Here is an 18,840-nt window from a genome sequence, read left to right on the forward strand (position 1 = left end):
CGGCTTGACTCCGGGTAAATCCTAGAACAACCTGGGCCTCAGTGTCCTTGACTTACGTTTTCAAAGTTTCATTCAATTCTAGAATTCTTTGCTAAATATCAGTTTAGCGACGAGGAAGTTCTTTGGCAAATCAAAGTGTTGGAGCCCCCTTTCTTTAATGATTTTTATTTTTTCCACTGTAGTTGGTTTACAGTGGTTTTTTGGTAATGATTTTTATTTTTTCCATCATAGCTGGTTTGCAGTGTTCTGTCAGTTTCCTACTGTAGAGCAAGGTGACCCAGTCACACATACACATACTCATTCTTTTTCTCTCAAGATCATGTGGAGCCCCCTTTCTTTATCGCAACGGCCCCTGAGGCCTGCCAGGAGCCCCAGGTTGCAGAGTGATGCATTTAGACGCTGAGGGTGTGGCTGTGGCGTCTCTGCTCCAGGTTTGAAAGAGACATTCAGACTATTTCCAGCGCCTCTGTATTCACAAGAGTCCCTGCTGGGCCAGAGGGGCCTATGGGTGTGTGGGACCCCGGGAGAGAACTGTATATTCCCAGCTGAGAATTGGAATCGAAACTTCCTTAAGCGTTCTCTCTAGGACTGAGAGAGGCATCACTGAGAAGCAGAGTTGGGGATGAAGCCCGAAGCCCCCCAGCCCACTTTTTGGTACTTCTTACTGATGCCACTGCTTCTGCCTTACAGGTGCTCACGTCATGCCGAGCCTTCCTCGTGACAGCGCGGATCCCCACCAAGGTGAGTGTTGATGGGTTTCCTCCTTCCAACACGGACAGACGCACAGACATGTAGATACCCCCCCCACCCACACACCCCAACACACACTCGCTTTTCAATGCCATTGACTTATGATTTAGGCCAGTGTGTTCAGGGTTCTCTTTATACAACTGCATTTTCCTGCCTTCTCCCCAGAAAGCACTGAAACGTCGTGATGATGAATGCTTTTTACTCTTTGGACCCTCTCTCTGCAAAAAGGCATCAAGAAAATTGGCGACGTGTTTTGTGCTCCAAATCCCCGAGCCTTGTGGATTTCAGTTACTTTTCTCTCTCCACTGGGGACTGGTTTACACTTTCTTCCAGTCTAGTTCTTATTTCCTTGGGTCCAGTAATGGCAGCCTTTTCTAAGACTTTGACAGGTGGGAAGTAACTCTTACACCTCTGAAGAGCGCCACCTCAACCCCCCCCTCCACCACATTACAGGCTCTGGTGTTGCCTATAAAGAGTAGCACCGATCCATTTTCTTCTTTAAAAGATCTAATGTTTTCTATAAGATAGTCTTTCTTCATTATAGGGTGCCAATTAAAATTCGAACCAATGGCTCATGAATTAGGCATCATCATTGCCTCGTTCATTTTCTCTATGGTAACAAAAAGGTGTTGACCAGTTTTATAGGATATGAACTGAATGGTAACCAGAAAGTGGGATAATATTTCTAAAAAGATGATGATAGCTGCATGTATTGAGTGCTGGTTTAGGAAAGAAGATGAATTCCTTAAAAACAAGTTATGAAAACCGTGATGTGGTTCCATTATCATTCTCATCCTACAGATGAGAAAACCGAGGCACAGGGAGGTTCAGAAACTTGCCCAAGGTCAAACTTTGATGAGCAGGTGTCAGCTGCATGATTCTCATCAAAGGATGCGGGCAGAGGTTTTACATGGCTTGTTATTTTGGAATTTAATTATCTACTAAGCATAGTTTAAACATTTTATCTCACTTAATTCTCATGGTAGCCTTGTAGGTGAGCCATTAGAAAATAGCTCAAAGAATGCAAAGCTGGCTTGTCTAAAGGATTCACAAGTAATGAATGGGAGAAAGGAGAACTGGCTTCGCTATGTCCTCCTCTTTTTAGCTTTCTACCAAGCTGAACTGCCTCACCTGCCCACATGCTCAGGAAAATGGGGAAAGTTTGAAAGATGTTTTATTTTTATTTTATTTTTTTGCTTTTTAGGGCCGCACCTGAGGAGGTTCCCAGGCTAGGGGTCTAATCAAAGCTGTAGCTGCCGGCCTACACCACAGCCACAGCAATGTGGGTTCTGAGCCGCATCTGCGACCTACAGCACAGCTCACAGCAATGCCAGATGCTTAACCTACTGAGCAAGGCCAGGGATCGAACCCGTACCCTCATGGTTCCTAGTCGGATTCGTTTTCGCTGTGCCATGAAGGGGACTCCTGAAAGGTGTTTTGAGCCTCACTGTATTGTGATGTTTGGGATGCAGTATTATTTGCTCATGTTTTCAGTCCTTTATTCTTAAAATTCACTATTGAGCCACTATGTCGTGAATACCTTTTATGTGCCTGACACGGTGCAGTAATGAGACGGACCTCGTAGGACCAACAAACCAATGATTAGCATGATTTTCAATGAACATTGCAAAGATACCAACCCACGGTTTGCTAGTCAAAGGCTATGGGTACCTCTGCCTTTTTTTTTTTTTTTTTTGCCTTTTCTAGGGCCGCTCCCTCGGCATATGGAGGTTCCCAGGCTAGGGGTCGAATCGGAGTTGTAGCCACCCGCCTACGCCAGAGCCACAGCAATGCGGGATCCGAGCCACATCTGCAACCTACACCACAGCTCATGACAACGCCAGATCCTTAACCCGCTGAGCAAGGCCAGCAATCGAACCCGCAACCTCATGGTTCCTAGTCGGATTCGTTAACCACTGAGCCAAGACGGGAATTCCTCTGCTTTTTTTCTTTCTGATCATGCAAACACTAAATTTTTATAAAGTTTCTCAGAGAAATGAGACCTTTGGTTCTACCCTTTTTGATAAAATAAAGTGAATCTGTATGCTTATAATGTCATATAAATTAAATCAGTTATTATTTAAATGATGTTGGACTAAATTTCCTCTAGACTAATATACCTGAAGGCAGGATATAAGGAAGTGAGTTAACCATTATCCAGCTGGTGAAAAATTGCGGAAGGAAATTTTATGGGCTTAAGAAAACAGTCAAGCCATCCAATGAGTATAAGTTTCCTGACTAATATGTTTACCCTGATTAAAAATGTTACGACACAGCAGAAGGGGGATTACCTCTTGGAAAGTCACCTGCCTCCCTCTGCTGTCCCCTCCTTGCTCTGCCCCCTGAGCGAAGGCCCAGCTTCATCCCACGATGTATATGATACTTCACGTTGGCCTGGTTCGAGTAGTTTGGGCATTGGTTATGATTTCTGACATTGTCAGCTCATAGATAAAGAAAAGCAGATCTTTTTCCAAAGATCTGCGTGCCAGTTTCCCCCATAGAGAAGCCTGGTTTTGGGGCAGGAAGCGGAGCCAGTGTCTATAACATTTTCCCGGGAAGAAATTCTGTTCAGAACAGTAGTGTACCAGAGCCCCTGCTTTTCACATAGGTTTCTTCTCTCTTCTTTGGGGCTTGATTCATTAAACATTTTCTTTGGTCTTTTTACTGTTAAATGAATCACACATACAGTCAGATGCACAAAAGAGGAAACTACATCTCTGCAATGACTCACAAAGCAAACACCTCTGCAGTCGCACACAGATGAAGAACTGGAACTTTGCCATTCCGCCCAGAAGGCCCCAGCTCTGCTTTGGGGGTTGGGGTGGTAATTATCCAATCAGGGAAGGGCCTGCAGAGGAGCTGGGTTGGAGGATCACCCCGAGTCCACCAGGGAGATGAAGGGTCTTCCACTGGTCAGAGGCTCGGCAGTTGCAGATGCACAACACATGTGGGGAGCCGGAGGGTGCACCCAGGATTGAGGAGGAGGAGAAACTGGGCAGCTGTGCCATGGATTGCTGCCTGTGGAATAGTGGGGGTTCCCGGAGGACTGTCGCATCATTGCATTGAGATGTGTTCTGATGTCTGTTGGGTGGGGACGGTTTTACTGGGGGCACGAGGGGTGCGTGAGCAGATGGTCAAAGAGCTGTTCTTTCCTCTTATCTATCCAAGCACTAGTGTCTGTGGGTCCATCCTAAATATGTCCTCAGGTTGTCTTGCACCCTGCCTATGTCACTTTCCTAAGTAGTCCTCCTGCCTAGGGACATTCTTTAAACCGTCTTTGGGGTGGGCCTGAGAGCACAGGCCTGTTGAAAATAGCCTGGATGCGATTAGAGAGAATGGCCTCCCTTGCTCTGATGTCTGTCATTCTGTCTGGGTGACTCCCCTCCTCCCCATCGACAGTAACTGAGGCTCTGAGGAATCCCAAGCCTGGCCTCCTTGCTGATCCCTGAAACTGCAGCTCTTCTAGTTTCTGCCTTGCTCTAGTTCTTTGAATGCCGCTGTGCCTTTGCAGATTATTTTTCTTCTGCCTAAATCTCCCTTTGTACTCCTTTGTTGGACAAACTTGAAATCATGCATCAGGGCCTAGCTGAAATGCCTTGGTGTTTTCCTGGCTCCCTGGCACTCTCCTTATCCCCGGGCTACTCCTTAGGGGCAGTAGAAGCATCTTAACTGACCTCTGACTAACCTCCTGCAGCCAAATTGGCCAGAGCTGCCTGTGCCATCCCTGATGATGCATTCGGATGGCAGCTGCATTTTCAGAGCTGAGAGCTCATAAGAGAGTGTCACTGTTGACACCTGTTCCCACCAGTTGAATGAGATGCCCACCAAGGGTCAGGAGTTTGTTTCCAAACCTATTCATAGCACTTAGAATAGAAAAATTTAAAAATGTTAGTATTTCACATGCCAATGAAATAGATTGGGAAAGGAGTGTCTCTGAAAGACTGAATGTTGATGAAATAATTCACTTTAAAAAAACCTACTGTTAGAGTTCTCATCAGGGCTCAGTGGTCACGAACCTGACTAGCATCCATGAGGACACGGGTTTGATCCCTGGCCTCGCTCAGTGGGTTAAGGATCTGGCGTTGCGGTGAGCTGTGGTGTAGGTCGCAGAAGGAGCTCAGAACCCATGTTGCTGTGGCTGTGGTGTACGCTGCAGCTGTAGCTCCAATTTGACCCCTAGCCTGGAAACTTCTGTATGCTGCAGGTGTGGCCCTGAAAAGCAACAAAACAAAAACAAACAAAATACTATCTTGGTAAGGATAACAAGGCTGTTAAAGGCTGACGGGATGTGGAACATGATAACCCAGAGAACTTACGACTTCATATTGATTTGCAAGAGTCGTCTTTTTTTTTTTTTTTTTTTTTTCAGTTTAAAAACACTATTTTTTTTTTTTTTTTGTCTTTTTGTCCTTTTGTCTTTTTGTTGTTGTTGTTGTTGCTATTTCTTGGGCCGCTCCTGTGGCATATGGAGGTTCCCAGGCTAGGGGTTGAATTGGAGCTGTAGCCACCAGCCTACGCCAGAGCCACAGCAACTCGGGATCCGAGCCGCATCTTCAACCTATACCACAGCTCACGGCAACGCCGGATCGTCAACCCACTGAGCAAGGGCAGGGACCGAACCCGCAACCTCATGGTTCCTAGTCGGATTCCTTAACCACTGCGCCACGACGGGAACTCCTAAAAACACTATTTTTAATGCAAAGGTGCAGTAAAGGGTTACTATCCAGAAAATTCTAAAATCTGAAAGAGACCAATTTGCCTATTAGTAGAATAAGAGGTAGAAGAACATCCCCTGTGCTCTCTGCAAGGGTTTCAAGTTCTCCATTTTAAAGGGCTTGAATTGGAAATTGGGTGCCCTGCATTTATGGGTGTGGCCCACAGAGGAAATGCCACTGGCGGGCCAGCCAGTGTGGCTTACTCAGAGAAAAACCTTGGCATCGTATCCACGGCCAGCAAATGAAATTTTTTTTTTTTTTTTTGGTCTTTTTTTGCTATTTCTTGGGCTGCTCCCATGGCATATGGAGGTTCCCAGGCTAGGGGTTGAATCGGAGCTGTAGCCACCGGCCTACGCCAGAGCCACAGCAACGCTGGATCCGAGCCGCATCTTCAACCTACACCACAGCTCATGGCAACGCCGGATCGTTAACCCACTGAGCAAGGGCAAGGACCGAACCCACAACCTCATGGTTCCTAGTTGGATTCGTTAACCACTGCGCCATGACGGGAACTCCCAAATGAAAATGTTTATGAGTTTTGATTTGAAATAAATGAAGTTGGAGATGTACTCCTTTTAGAAAATAATTCCCTGATGCCTTTTCAAAACCCACCAAGTATAGATCTTGATAATGATAGGTAAGACGACTTCTACTCTAATTGAATGTTTAAAATGTGCCTTCAGGGTTGCCTTTAACTTCCTCTTTCCAGTCCTGGTATATAATAGGTCTTCTATAAGTTTCTATTGGCGTTGACCCTGTGAATAATAAAAGAAGGAATTATATTTCTACCTCCAGCCCTCATCACCATACTTGAAGGTATTTAACTATAGGTTTAGGGGCTCTCTGTTCTAAAACTTTGCCAACCAAGTGTATAAAGGTACAGTATAGTGCCAGCAGACAGAACTAAGGGTCTTATGGGTTTGACTCTAGATGGATTCTTTTCCCATGACATGTCTAGTTTTAAGGCTAGAGGGTAAAGTAAAATAATCCAACTCAGTTCCCCCCCATCCTAAGCCTCATGCCCTGTGACTGTTTACTGTACTCAGATGAAAGACTGCAAAACTGGGAGAAAGATTAGTGGCTGTTGTCCAGGAAAAATAGGCAAAGAGTACGAGACTGGAGATGTTTTGAAGAAAAAAAGTGCTGCTTACAGGAGAAGAGAGGAAAGGGCACTTGTTAAAATAGGAAATCATCATTTATGTCTATACAGAGAGAGGAGACTTTTTAAACCTCTGTGTGTTTCATTGAAGCACAGATTAAAATTCCTAAATATTTTTCTAAATTCGTTCAAAATATGAACTTCAATGGAAGATAGCGGAAAGAATCATGACTCCAGTAAGTAGTCAGAGTGTTATCCAAAGAGCTAAGGCTTTCAAAAGAAGGGAAAACTAACATTGTCATTATCCTGATCTGATTTACTGAGGCAAAATCTTGACATAAGAGAAAAAAAAGTCTATTTAGATAGCTCCCTTCACAATTCATTTCTCAGTAAATAAATACACGAGTAGAAGTACAAAAACTTTCCATTGGTTTTGACCTTGGATGAAGTTTAAAAAGTCAGACTTCTCGTTCCCATTCAGTCCCTTAGAAAAGTGAATAATGTTTTTCCTGAAATATGATAGATCAAGGTTATGTCTTATTGAATGAATGACGATATTAAGCCAGCCTATCTTTAGAAGATGCCCAATACTTTGTGCTTAGACTGTTTCTAATTGAGGCATTTTTACATCGAATTATAGGTTTTTAAAACCCTCATTACAGGTCTCTGTTTTCCCCTTCTCCCTCAATTGCAGCTCGAGGTAACCTTCAGCTACTTGGAGATTCATGGCGTCATCTGCAGTAAGCCAGCTCAGGTGAGTGTGAGCAACAGAAGCCTGTTTGTCATTACTGCAAGGACAAAATCTTTCCTGAGTTTCTGAAATGAGGCAATACCTTCTCTTTGGTTCACTACTGAGAGTTTCTTTAGATAACATAGATAAACAAGATGAAGGAAAATGGAAGTTTCTCAATGAGAGACTGAACAGGGGCTAAGTGGGCAGGGGTTGGGAATTTGTGATTCGAGAAACATGTTCTCCATAACTGAGTTTGAAAAGAACTAATTAGCTCTTATGTTGGCTGGCAATGTAAACGTGAGAGTACTTTCCTTAGAGATGCTGTACAAGTCTTAGCAGTAAAATTTCATAGCTAGTCTACGGTACTATATAAGGTCTTTCTGGGACTATAATGATAAATGAATTTTGCGGTGTTAATAACATGCAGATTTTTTAAAAGACAGCTTTATTGAACTATAAGTAATGTATTCAGCTAAAGTGTACAATTTGATAAGGTTTGACATGTAGACCTATGAAACCATTACTGCAATCAAGATACTAAACATATGTATCATCCCAAGGTTTTCTCATGCATCGTGGTAAACATTCCCTCTTGCCCCTTGTCTTTAATCAGCTACAGGCATCTGCTCTCTGCCACTGTAGATTAGTTTGCATTTTCTAAAATTTTATATGAATGGAATCATACAGTGTGATAGCCTTCTTTTAGCCAGTACAATTATTTTGAGATGGATTAATATCATTGCATGTCTCAATAGTTCCTTCTTATTGCCGAGTAGTCTTCCATTGTGTGACTGTATGACAATTTGTTTATCCGTCACCCAGTGATGGACATTTGGACGGCTCCCAGTTTGGGGCTGACAAGCAAAGGTATCAGGAACATTTATTTACAAATCTTTGATTGGACAGTGGCCTTTATTTTCTGTGGGTAAATATCTAGGAAGTGGAATGGCTGAATGGTGTGGTAAGCATATGTTAACCTTTTTAAGAAGCTGCTACACTGTTTTCCAAAGTGGCTGTACATTTTACATTGCCACCAGCATTGTATAAGAGCTCCAGTTCTTACACATCCTCCCAACACTGGTATGGTAAGTGTGTTAAATGTTAGCCATTTTAGTGAATTTGTCGTGCTTTCTCATTTGTAGTTTTAATTTGCCCTTCCATCATGACTAAAGATATTGAGCATCTTTTTATCTGCTTATTATTAGCTGTCTTGTATCTTCTTTGTTCAAATGTCAGTTTAAATCTTTTGCCATTTAAAAAATTGAGTTTATTTCTTTTTCTTTTTTCATCTTTTTAGGGCTGCCATAGTGGCATATGGAAGTTCCCAGGCTAGGGGTTGAATCAGAGCTGTAGCTGCCAGCCTACACCACAACCAAAGCAATGTGGGCTCCGAGCCATGTCTGTGACCTACACCTCAGCTCAAGGCAACACTGGATCCTTTAACCCACAGAGCAAGGCCAGGGTTCAAACCTGCTTCCTCATGGATATTAGTTGGGTTCATTACTGCTGAGCTACAATGGGAACTCCACTTTCTTGTTGTTTTAAGAGTTCTTTATACAGTCTGAATACAAATAAATCCCTTATCAGATATGTGATTTATACGTATTTTCTCTGAGTTTATGACTTGTCTTTTCATTTTCTTTACAGTGCTTTTCAAAAAATCAGAAGTTTTAAATTTTGATGAAGTCCAGTTTATCAGTATTTTCTTTTATGGATTGTGCTAGTGTCATATTGAATAAGTCCTTGATTAACTTAGGACCACAGAATATTCTATGTCATATAGGAGTTTTAGAGCTTTAGGTTATATATTTAGGTCTAGGATCCACTTTGAAGTGATTTTTGTGTATAAAACTATGTAAGATCAATTTTTTTCATTATGTGTAGTATATCCACTTTTTCCAGTACCAAAGTTTGTCATTTCCCCACTGAAATGGCTTTCACTTTTGTTGAAGATCAGTTCTTCACATAAATGTTGGTCTGTTTCTGGACTCTTTGGTCCCTTTAATTCTGTCCCTTTGATCTCTTCATCTGTCTTTATACCGCCATCACACTGTCTTGATTACTGTTGTTTTATAGTAAGACTTGAAATCAGATGGTGTTCTTCCTCCAACTTTGTTCTTCAAAGTTGTTTTAGTGATTCTAGGTTCTTTACAATCCCGTACAAATTTTAGATTTAGCTCAGTTTCTGCAAAAACGCCTTCTGAGATTTTGATTGGGATTATATTTACTCTATAAATTGGTTTGGGAAGAATTGATGCCTTAACAATATGGAGTCACTGACCCAAGAAAACTGTATATTTCTCCATGTATTTAGGTCTTTTAGAACATATCTCAGTAGTATTTTATTGTAGCCTTCTGTGTATGGATCTTGCATATCTTTGGTCAGACTCATTTCTAAGTATTTCTTGTTTTTTAAATGCTGTTATAAGTGGCATTGTTTTAAATTTCAACTTCCAATTGTTTTTTGCCGATATATGCAAATACAATGGACTTTTGCATATTGGTCTTATACCCTGACACCTTGCTATGCTAATCTTTTAGTTCCAGCAGCTTTTTTTTTTTTTTTTTTTTAATAGATGCCACCATTTTCTACATGGATGATTGTATTGCTTGTGTCTAAAGACAATATTACTTCTTCCTTTTTCAATATTGATGCCTTTTATTTCTTTTTTTCTTGCCTTCTTGCTGTTGGGAGACATTCCTCATGGGTCTCTTATACCCTTACATGCCTTGCTGGGGATGCCAAGAATTCACTGCTGCAACTAGGCTTTACCCAGGTTACGTCTTAGTGTTCTGTTTGCATTGAGCAGCCTTGTGGGATGATGGAAGGTTTCCCTTTTGAACCCAGCTCAGGCTTGCTTACCGTTTACTATGGAAAACAGATGACCCCCACCTCAATTTGATAACGTTTCATGGAGAAATTTTACTTCTACGTTAATTAGAGTTACCAGCTGTAGTTCTCTCTCTCTTTAATGTTTTTATCTGCTTACTGGATTAGAGGGATCATGGGCTCATAGAATGAGTTGGGAAGAAGCACCCTATGTTCAATTTTTTTTTTTAGAAAAACTTATATAGTGTTGGTATTAATTATTCTTTAAATGTTTGGTTGAGTTTACCAGTGAAATCATTTGGGCCTGGAGTTTTCTCTTAGGGAAAAGTTGTGTTTTTTTATACTACAAGTCAATTTAATAGATTTAGATAGGTTCATAGGTTTTTCTTGAGTGAGCTTATGTAGCTTGTGTTTCTTAAGAAATGTACACATTTCATCTCAGTTGTCATATTTATTGACATAAAGTTGTTCATAGCATTTACGTGTTATCTGTAGAATATCGTTCCTGATATTGATAATTTGGTTATTCTTTCTTTTCATTTATATATCAGTCTGGTTAGAGGTTTATCAACTCTTCTCAAGGAACTTGCTTTTTAGTTGCATTGATTTTTCTCCCTTGACTTTATTGATTATTTTCTATTGTATTGATTCTTACACTGATCTTTATCGTTTCTTTCTACTTACTTTTCTTTTTTTGTCTTTTTAGGGCCACACACATGGACGTTCCCAGGCTAGGGGTCAAATCAGAGCTGCAGCTGCCAGCCTACACCACAGCCACAGCAACCTGGGGTCCCAGCTGCATCTGTGACCTATACTGTAGGTCACTGCAATGCCCGATCCTTAAACATTATTTTAGTTTTTAAAACTATAAAGAAAATGTTTGTTTGTGTGTGTAGTTTGTTGATAGCATTCCTAAAAGAAGTTGTCAAAATTGTCACTTTATGTTGATCGAGATTATATACAAATCCTTGGAACTTTTCCATAGTTCATCTCAGAGCAGTGTTTGCTCCTATGTGTTTATCATTCTCCAGCAACTGGAGTTTGGAAGAAAAACTACAGCGCCATATGTTTGCCCATTTGGGCAAACATATGCAGGAGTGAATGATCACTCATGAATGATGACATAACCAGGGCCTTCTTGATGGTCTTAATTTAGGAATGTTTATGTTTATGATTTGGGGGTTGGGATGGAAACAGAAGGGCACTATTAAAATGTTAATGCCAAGGTTATATTCAGAAGACGATTAGAATGTGGTATTTAATTATGAGAATGGATGTTGCTATAGCAAGACTTATTTTCCTGTGTGGCTGCTGGAACTGACCACACTTGTGGACCTGTCCCTCCAATATATAAAGCAGTTCACCTCAGTCCCATAGAGCTGTTCTGTCCCTGTAAGTCCCACAAGAGTAGCTCTACAACATTGCCTCGGTTTGACTTTGTCCCATGGTATGGACCTTGTACATGAAATTACCAGCTAATAAAACAGTAGTACTGCTTCCAGAGGGGCGAGCAATTCAGACACTGGCAATACTAGTCGTTAGTGGTATTCAAAATTGCTATGGTGCTTTTTAGAAATATTGGTACCTCAATCGTTAAGTGTAAGATAGCCTGCAGGGATGTATTGTACAACACAAAATATAGCCAATATTTTGTAATGATTGTAAATGGAGTACAACCTTTAAAAATTGTGTAAAAATTAAAAAAAATACTAATACCGCCAGGAGGACCCCCTCCCCCCAGTACACACATGACCATTTGGTTCTGTTGTGTCCCTAAGGTTGAGAATGCATAACCTGTGTAACCTCAGAACCCTTGATGTCTCAGGTTTCATTTTTTTCTGATGTGAAATCCTCAGGACTGTGGTATTTGGCCGTGGCCCTTGCAATCTAGCCTCGATGAGGACGGTTGTGTGTGTTTTTTTTTTTCCCCAACGTTCTCCAAGATTTATTAACTTTCCTGTCATATTTTCATTATTATTGAATTATACTTTGTAAATTCAGATAGAATGCCAGAGGACACACACTTCATGGTCTCTGAGTGAGAGTGAGAGAATTTGGTATTGAGTTTGTGAAATGTGCCTTTGACTATTGCTCTTTTCCTCTTTCTTGGGGAAAACGTGGGAGACTTTCATCTTATTTTACAAGTCTCATTGCCATAACACTTCCTGGTGTTCAAGTTCGCTTGCTGTCACGGTCAATAAATAGAGACCAAAGGGTGTACAGTTTTATCCTTATGGAATTTGGAGGCTGTTTTTTGTATAACTGAAATACCTGCTAAGATTCTTGTTTTAAATTATAAGGTTAATTGTTTGCCATTTCATAGAAAGATTTGTGTAAACCACCCATGGCTGTTTTCTGTTGGAAGAAAAACACTGCACAGGTCTCTTGGCTGGATTTAGTAAAAATGCTTCTATTAAAGGTTCGTCAGGTGGTTCTACCTTAGAGAGGCGGGGGCGGGGAGAAATGGAAATGAGTCTTAGATAAGATACTAGTGCTTATATCGCTATTAAATGTGTGTTGGTGCTCATAGGTTATGTTTTACTATGCGTCTCAGCAAAAATTGTTTCAAACATTCTGTTTTCCCCAGCTGAAATAGGAGGGAAAGAGATATTTAAATACGAGAGGGAATTCTTTTTCCTGATGAAATGATTTACTGCACTAGTCTCACCTCTATCACTTGGTTGTAATCTTTACATTATGCAAAGGTGGTGTCATATTATGTGGGGCTGGATGAATGCTTTCATATAAAGTTGAATTTGAAGGCCTCATGTCTTCCCACCTGTCACCTTTTTTTCTTCCCTGTCATTCTATTCAATCCTGTGCAATTAAGGATGATTAAGTGTTCAGATTAAGTGAAATTAGAATAAGCTAATTACTAATTACTCATACCCAAACTGTGAACTGAATAGATGCACTAGATGTGAAGGGAAAAGTACCTTATAGTGAAAAATATAATTATCTGTGGCAGGAAGTTTGGGGATGGGGTGTTCAACATAGACAAGTGTCTGGCTTCCCAAAGTGTCTGGCTTTTTAAAACACACATATGCCCAGATCGATGTGTATGGAACATCTGAGCCTAACTGCACAAAGCAGCTCTAGTCTAACTAAAGACACTTACTCACTGAACTATCCTGAGGTTGTATTGGTAAATACCTCCAAGTACAATGATGCCGGCTGCCTTTTTTGAGGGAAGTATCTCTTGGACAAGCTGTTCAAGAGCAGTGCAGTCTTTTTCTAGAGAATTTCAAAGGCAGTACCCTTAATTTCTTGATGGATGTGCTGAAAATTAGTATTAAAATTGCTTTTTATATAAGGAGCCAGCTACCCTGTACAAAGGTGGTATGTATTAAATAGTTATTAACAGAGTCTTCTAGGGGCACTTATGGAAAAGTAGCATTTTAACGACTCAAATGACTTAGGTCTTCGATCTCGTCATTTTGGCAAATAAATTGGATTACCTTTTCTTTTAACATAAACTCTCTGAAAGACTGATGATGATGATGATGATGATGACGATGATGATGATGATTTTGGCCGTACCCATGACATGCAGAACTCCCAGGCCAGGCATTGAACCTGTGCTGCAGCAGTGACCTGAACCACAACAGTAGCCCACTGCATCACCAGGGAATTCCCTATTTTTTAAAAAATATATTAACTAATATTAGGACAATCTAAAGCAAATCTAAAAGCTTCTTTGTTAATCCAGTTGGTTAGTTGTACATTAAGGGTAGTATTCCTTCCTCCTAATTTTATACAAATTAACAGGAAATGAATGTATGAGGATTTTTTTATACAGTGATAATTGCATGGCATTTTACATGAATATTTTTGAGACCCAAGATAATGCTATCTTTTTTTTTTTTTTTTTTTTTTTTTTTTTGTCTTTTTGCCATTTCTTGGGCTGTTCCCGTGGCATATGGAGGTTCCTAGGCTAGGGGTCTAATTGGAGCTGTAGCTGGCAGCCTACACCAGAGCCACAGCAACGCGGGATCCGAGCCGCCTCTGGGACCTACACCACAGCTCACGGCAACGCCGGATCCTCAACCCACTGAGCAAGGCCAGGGATGGAACCCGCCACCTCGTGGTTCCCAGTCGGATTCGTTAACCACTGCACCACGACGGGAACTCCAGATTTTACCATTTCATTAAACATCTCATAACATGTCTTGTTTTTTGAAGCACATTTTTTTTTTTTTCCTTTTCTTTTTGGGCCATCAGAAGCACATGAAAAGATGCAAAACATTGCTAGTCATCAGGGAAATGCAAGTCAGCAGGGAAATACAATAACACTTTACACTTGTCAGAATGGCTGTCATCAAAAAGAACACAAGTAACAAATGTTGGCCAGGATATGGAGAAAATGGAACCCTTATATGTGACTAGTAGGAATGTTAATTGGCGTAGCCACTGTGGAAAACAGTATGGAGGTGTCCCAAAAAACTGAAAACAGACCTACCACATGACCCAGCATTTCTAATCCAGGTATATATCCACCACCCCTCCCAAACACCAATTCAAAAACATTTACCCCAATGTTCACAGCAGCATTGAGCACAATAACAAAGATATGGACACAACCTAAAAGTGTCCATCAACAGATGAGTGGATAAAAAAGCTGTGCTATATATTTACACAGTGAAATACTGTGCACCATAGAAATCATGAAGTTTTGCCATTTGTGGAAATATAGATGGGCTTGGAGGGTATTGTGCTGCGTGAAATAAGTCAGAAAAAGAAAAATACTGTATGAGATCACTTATGTGTAGAATCTCAAAAATCCAACAAATTAGTGAATATACCAGAAAAGAAGCAGACTCAGAGAACAAACCGGTGGTCACCAGTGGGGAGAAGGAGGAGGGGACAATATAGAGGTAGGCGAGTAAGAAGTGCAAACTATTATGTATAAAATAAGTTATATTCCTTATAACGTGAGGAATATAGCCAATGTTTTATAATAATTATAAATGGAGTATAAAATTATAAAATTGTGAATCACTGTCTTGTATACCTGTAACTTATATAATGTACATCAGCTCTACTTGAATGTAAAAAAAAAAAAAGAAAAAAGGAAAAGGCATTGAATTTGTCCAATAAGATATTTTGAGAGAGACTACATTCACATTTTGTTACAGTATATTTTTATAGTGGTTCTATTTTATTATTCGTTATTATTGTTAATCTCTTAGTGTGCCTGGTTTATAAGTTAAACTATCATAGGTACGTATGTATAGGAAAAAACAGAGTCTATATAGGGTGAGGCATTAAATCTGTGTTTTGGGACTTTCCCTTGGCCGGGGTGGGGGGGGTCCTTGGAATGTTTCCTCATGGATGAGGAGGGCTACTGTATGTAGTTTATATCTTTTTTTTGTTTGTTTTGTTTTTGCTTTTTATGGCCACACCTGCAGCATATAGAAGTTCCCAGGCTAGGGGTCGAATTGGAGCTACAGCTGCTGGCCTACACCACAGCCACAGCAACGCTGCATCCTTAACCCACTGAGCGAGGCCAGGGATTGAACCCACATCCTCATGGATATTGGTTGGACTTGTTACCTCTGAGCCACAATGGGAATTTCGGAGTTTATATCATTTAAAAGGAAAAATTTAAAGGAGTTCCCTGGTGGCCTGGTGGTTAGGATTTGGTGCTTTTACTGCTGTGGCCCTAGTTGGAGCCCTGGTCTGGGAACTGAGATTCCCCCATCAAGCTGCTGCATGCCGTGGCCAATAAAATAAAGTAATGCACTGGATTCATTATTAAGCCATGTCCAACCTGGTTCTTGCAGATGGTTGTGGAAATGGAGAAATGCAGCATCTCCATGAAGATGGCATCGCCCGAGGACGTGAGTGAGGTGCTGGCACACGTGGGCACCTGCCTGCGCAGGATCTTCCCTGGCCTCTCGCCCGTGTGAGTTCTTGGGGCTGAGGGTGTTGCTGGACTTAGCTACAGAGAAGCGGGACCCCGAGGCTTATTCCCGCAAGGGCAGCAGGGCACTTGTTGGACCTCAGAGTGAAAACCACCCGAAATATAGATGGGTGGTTCCTCTTTCACCCTCCCTTCTCCCCTTAGACATTGACCATCAAAACCCTCCTTCAGACCTTTGCATTGCAGGCCCGAGATTTTCTGTAGGGCTGTGCCTTATTCTTTAAAGAACTTGAGCCAGGAAGGCAATCCTGTAACCTCTCCTCTGAAGACTAAAATGGAAACCTTTTTAATAGGGCCTGAGATTTACCCTGGTGTGGATTTTCCTCACACCTCTTAGCAGAATGCCAGGGGCTGGACACTTTGGAGGGAGGCATCAATTGTAGCATCAGTGAGGTGTGTGAATGCTTTCTTTTCCTTCCTTTTTTTTTTTTTTTTTTTTTTTTCCCCTATCTGGTAAGAGGAAACTTAACCAAAAAACAAACAAACAAACAAAACAAACCCCAACCAACCAAAACCTGAACATTGAAATCAGCTTCTCTCATTTTCCTCTTACTTTTCTGAAATACACAGGAGGGATGTCAGTACATGCTGTCTGAACCTGCCCTCTTTTTTTTTTTTTTGAACAAGCATTTTAAACCAGGAGTCTGTGCTTGGGTACCCGAGTTTGTACTTAGGCAGCGTGTGAATTGTTGGCAAGTGGGAGTTCAACTGGCTGAGGTAGAAGCCAAGAGAGCCTCATGTCAGAAATAAAATCATAGTTTGTAATGAGAATACCTCTGCTGCTGAAGAGATGGGAAAACCTCATTCAGAGCACAGGGACAGTTAGCTGGGCACTTTGCGTGGCAGGAGTAGGAGGGAGATTTGGGGGACTGTTGCCCTTCATGGAACAGGTCCCTGTGATACTCTGCCTGTATATTAAGAGGCGAAAAAGCAGAGCACCTACTAGCCTTCGTGTCTTTCAAACCTTTTGCGTTTGAATTCTCAAGCCTCCTTTATTTGTCCCGTCAAATGTGTTATCTGAGCCCATGGTGGGGACCCTGGGTGCTCAGCCCTCACCTTGCTCAGGTTGAAACTGATCACCCAGCAAAGTCTGACGAGCAGATACCAGGAAGCAGGCAAATGAGGAGGGCAAATAAACCAGGCAGCCCTCAGTTCCCCTAACCAGTTCTCGAATCATCTCAGGTTGCCTGGATATAAAGGAAATGCTAAGTTGTGAGGACTTGAATTTCTGGTTTTACTTAAATATAATTTCCCATTGTGGCTCAGCGGAAACGTATCCAACTAGTATCCACGAGGACGTGGGTTCGTTCAATCCCTGGCCTCGCTTAGTGGGTCAGAGATCCAGCGTTGTTGTGAGCTGTGGTGTAGGTTGCATATGTAACTCAGGTCCTATATGGCTGTGGCCGTGGCTGTGGTGTAGTCTGGCAGCTGCAGCTCTGATTGGACCCCTAGCCTGGGAACCTCCATACATAGCGGGTGTGGCCCTAAAAAGAGGGGAAAAAAAAAAAAATCCACGCTCAAAATCAAATATATAAAGAGTTCATAAATATGTATAAAATATAACCAGTCTCCTTGACTATACTTAGAAAAATGCAAGTAGGGAAAAAATTGAGATATTTAATTAATATTGAAATTAATATTCACACTAGAATCTTTTCTTCATCTCCCCTCTACATGTATGTGTCAGGATGTTTCTCTTCCTCTCTCCCTCTGTAACAGAGTGACATCCACCCCCCCAATTAAATAAGGAAAGTTTATTTTTTAATTTTTATTTATTTATTATTTTTTTCTTTTTTGCCATTTCTTGGGCCACTCCCGTGGCATATGGAGGTTCCCAGGCTAGGGGTCGAATCGGAGCTGTAGCCACCGGCCTACGCCAGAGCCACCGCAACGCCAGATCTGAACCACGTCTGCGACGTACACCACAGCTCACGGCAACGCTGGATCCTTAACCCACTGAGTGAGGCCAGGGATCGAACCCGCAACCTTGTGGTTCCTAGTCGGATTCGTTAACCACTGCGCCACGACAGTATCTCCGAGGAAAGTTTATTTTAAAATATAGAGAAAATGTAAAGATTAAAGGAGAAAATGGAAAGTTAAAAGTCAAATCACTGTTAGTTAGCACTGTTTTGTTAACATTCATCTTTGTTGTAAGATAGTCCCTGTCCTTGGAGGCCTCACCTCTAAGACAGGAACATTGGGAGGGTGCTGAGAGTTGTTTAATCCACTTTCACAGAGGTGGCTGTAATGACAGTTCCCTTCAGGAACTGTTTTGTCTGCTTTTCTAATATCAAGAACCCTGGCTGCTCTCCAAACCCAAACTAGATTTTTTTTTTTTAGGGCTGTACTCACGGCATATAGAGGTTCCCAGGCTAGGGGTCGAATCAGAGCTACAGCTGCTGGCCTACGCCACAGCCAGAGCAACACCAGATCTGCACCCTCCACTGTAGCTCAAGGCAATGCTGGATCCTTAACCCACTGAGTGAGGCCAGGGATCGAACCTGCATCCTCATGGATGCTGGTCAGATTTGCTTCCACTGAGCCATGATGGGAACTCCTGAGATTAAAAAAAAAAAATGGAAAAAAAAAAAAAGAAATTGGGTCATTAGGATGAGTTAGAACTAATTTAGAAAATGGTCACTCTTAAGAACTTCTTTTTTTTTTTGGTCTTTTTGTCTTTTTGCCTTTTCTTGAGCTGCTCCTGTGGCATATGGAGTTTCCCAGGCTAGGGGTCGAATTGGAGCTGTACCCACCAGCCTACATCAGAGCCACAGCAACGCGGGATCTGAG

At 41.6% G+C, this 18,840-nt stretch overlaps 1 protein-coding gene across 25 annotated transcripts in view; it reads left to right on the forward strand.

Moving 5' to 3' along the window:
* Positions 1-18,840, forward strand: part of CARMIL1 (capping protein regulator and myosin 1 linker 1) — a 317,278-nt gene that overhangs the window by 130,729 nt on the left and 167,709 nt on the right. For all 25 annotated transcript variants that reach the window (XR_014809747.1, XR_014809753.1, XR_014809754.1 and 22 more), the window contains exons 3-5: positions 691-741; positions 7,259-7,318; positions 15,911-16,032. Coding sequence is in view for 13 of the 25 variants with exons in the window: in XM_084967582.1 (XP_084823708.1) it covers positions 691-741; positions 7,259-7,318; positions 15,911-16,032 (233 nt within the window). In the remaining 12 variants the exon portion in view is untranslated. The remainder of the gene's footprint in view (positions 1-690; positions 742-7,258; positions 7,319-15,910; positions 16,033-18,840) is intronic.

The sequence above is a fragment of the Sus scrofa genome, chromosome 7 (genome assembly GCF_054392235.1).
Source record: "Sus scrofa isolate SSC_HxYL_T2T_F1_AM1 chromosome 7, Sscrofa_HxYL_maternal_Yorkshire_Landrace_v2.0, whole genome shotgun sequence".
Lineage (NCBI taxonomy): Eukaryota > Metazoa > Chordata > Mammalia > Artiodactyla > Suidae > Sus > Sus scrofa.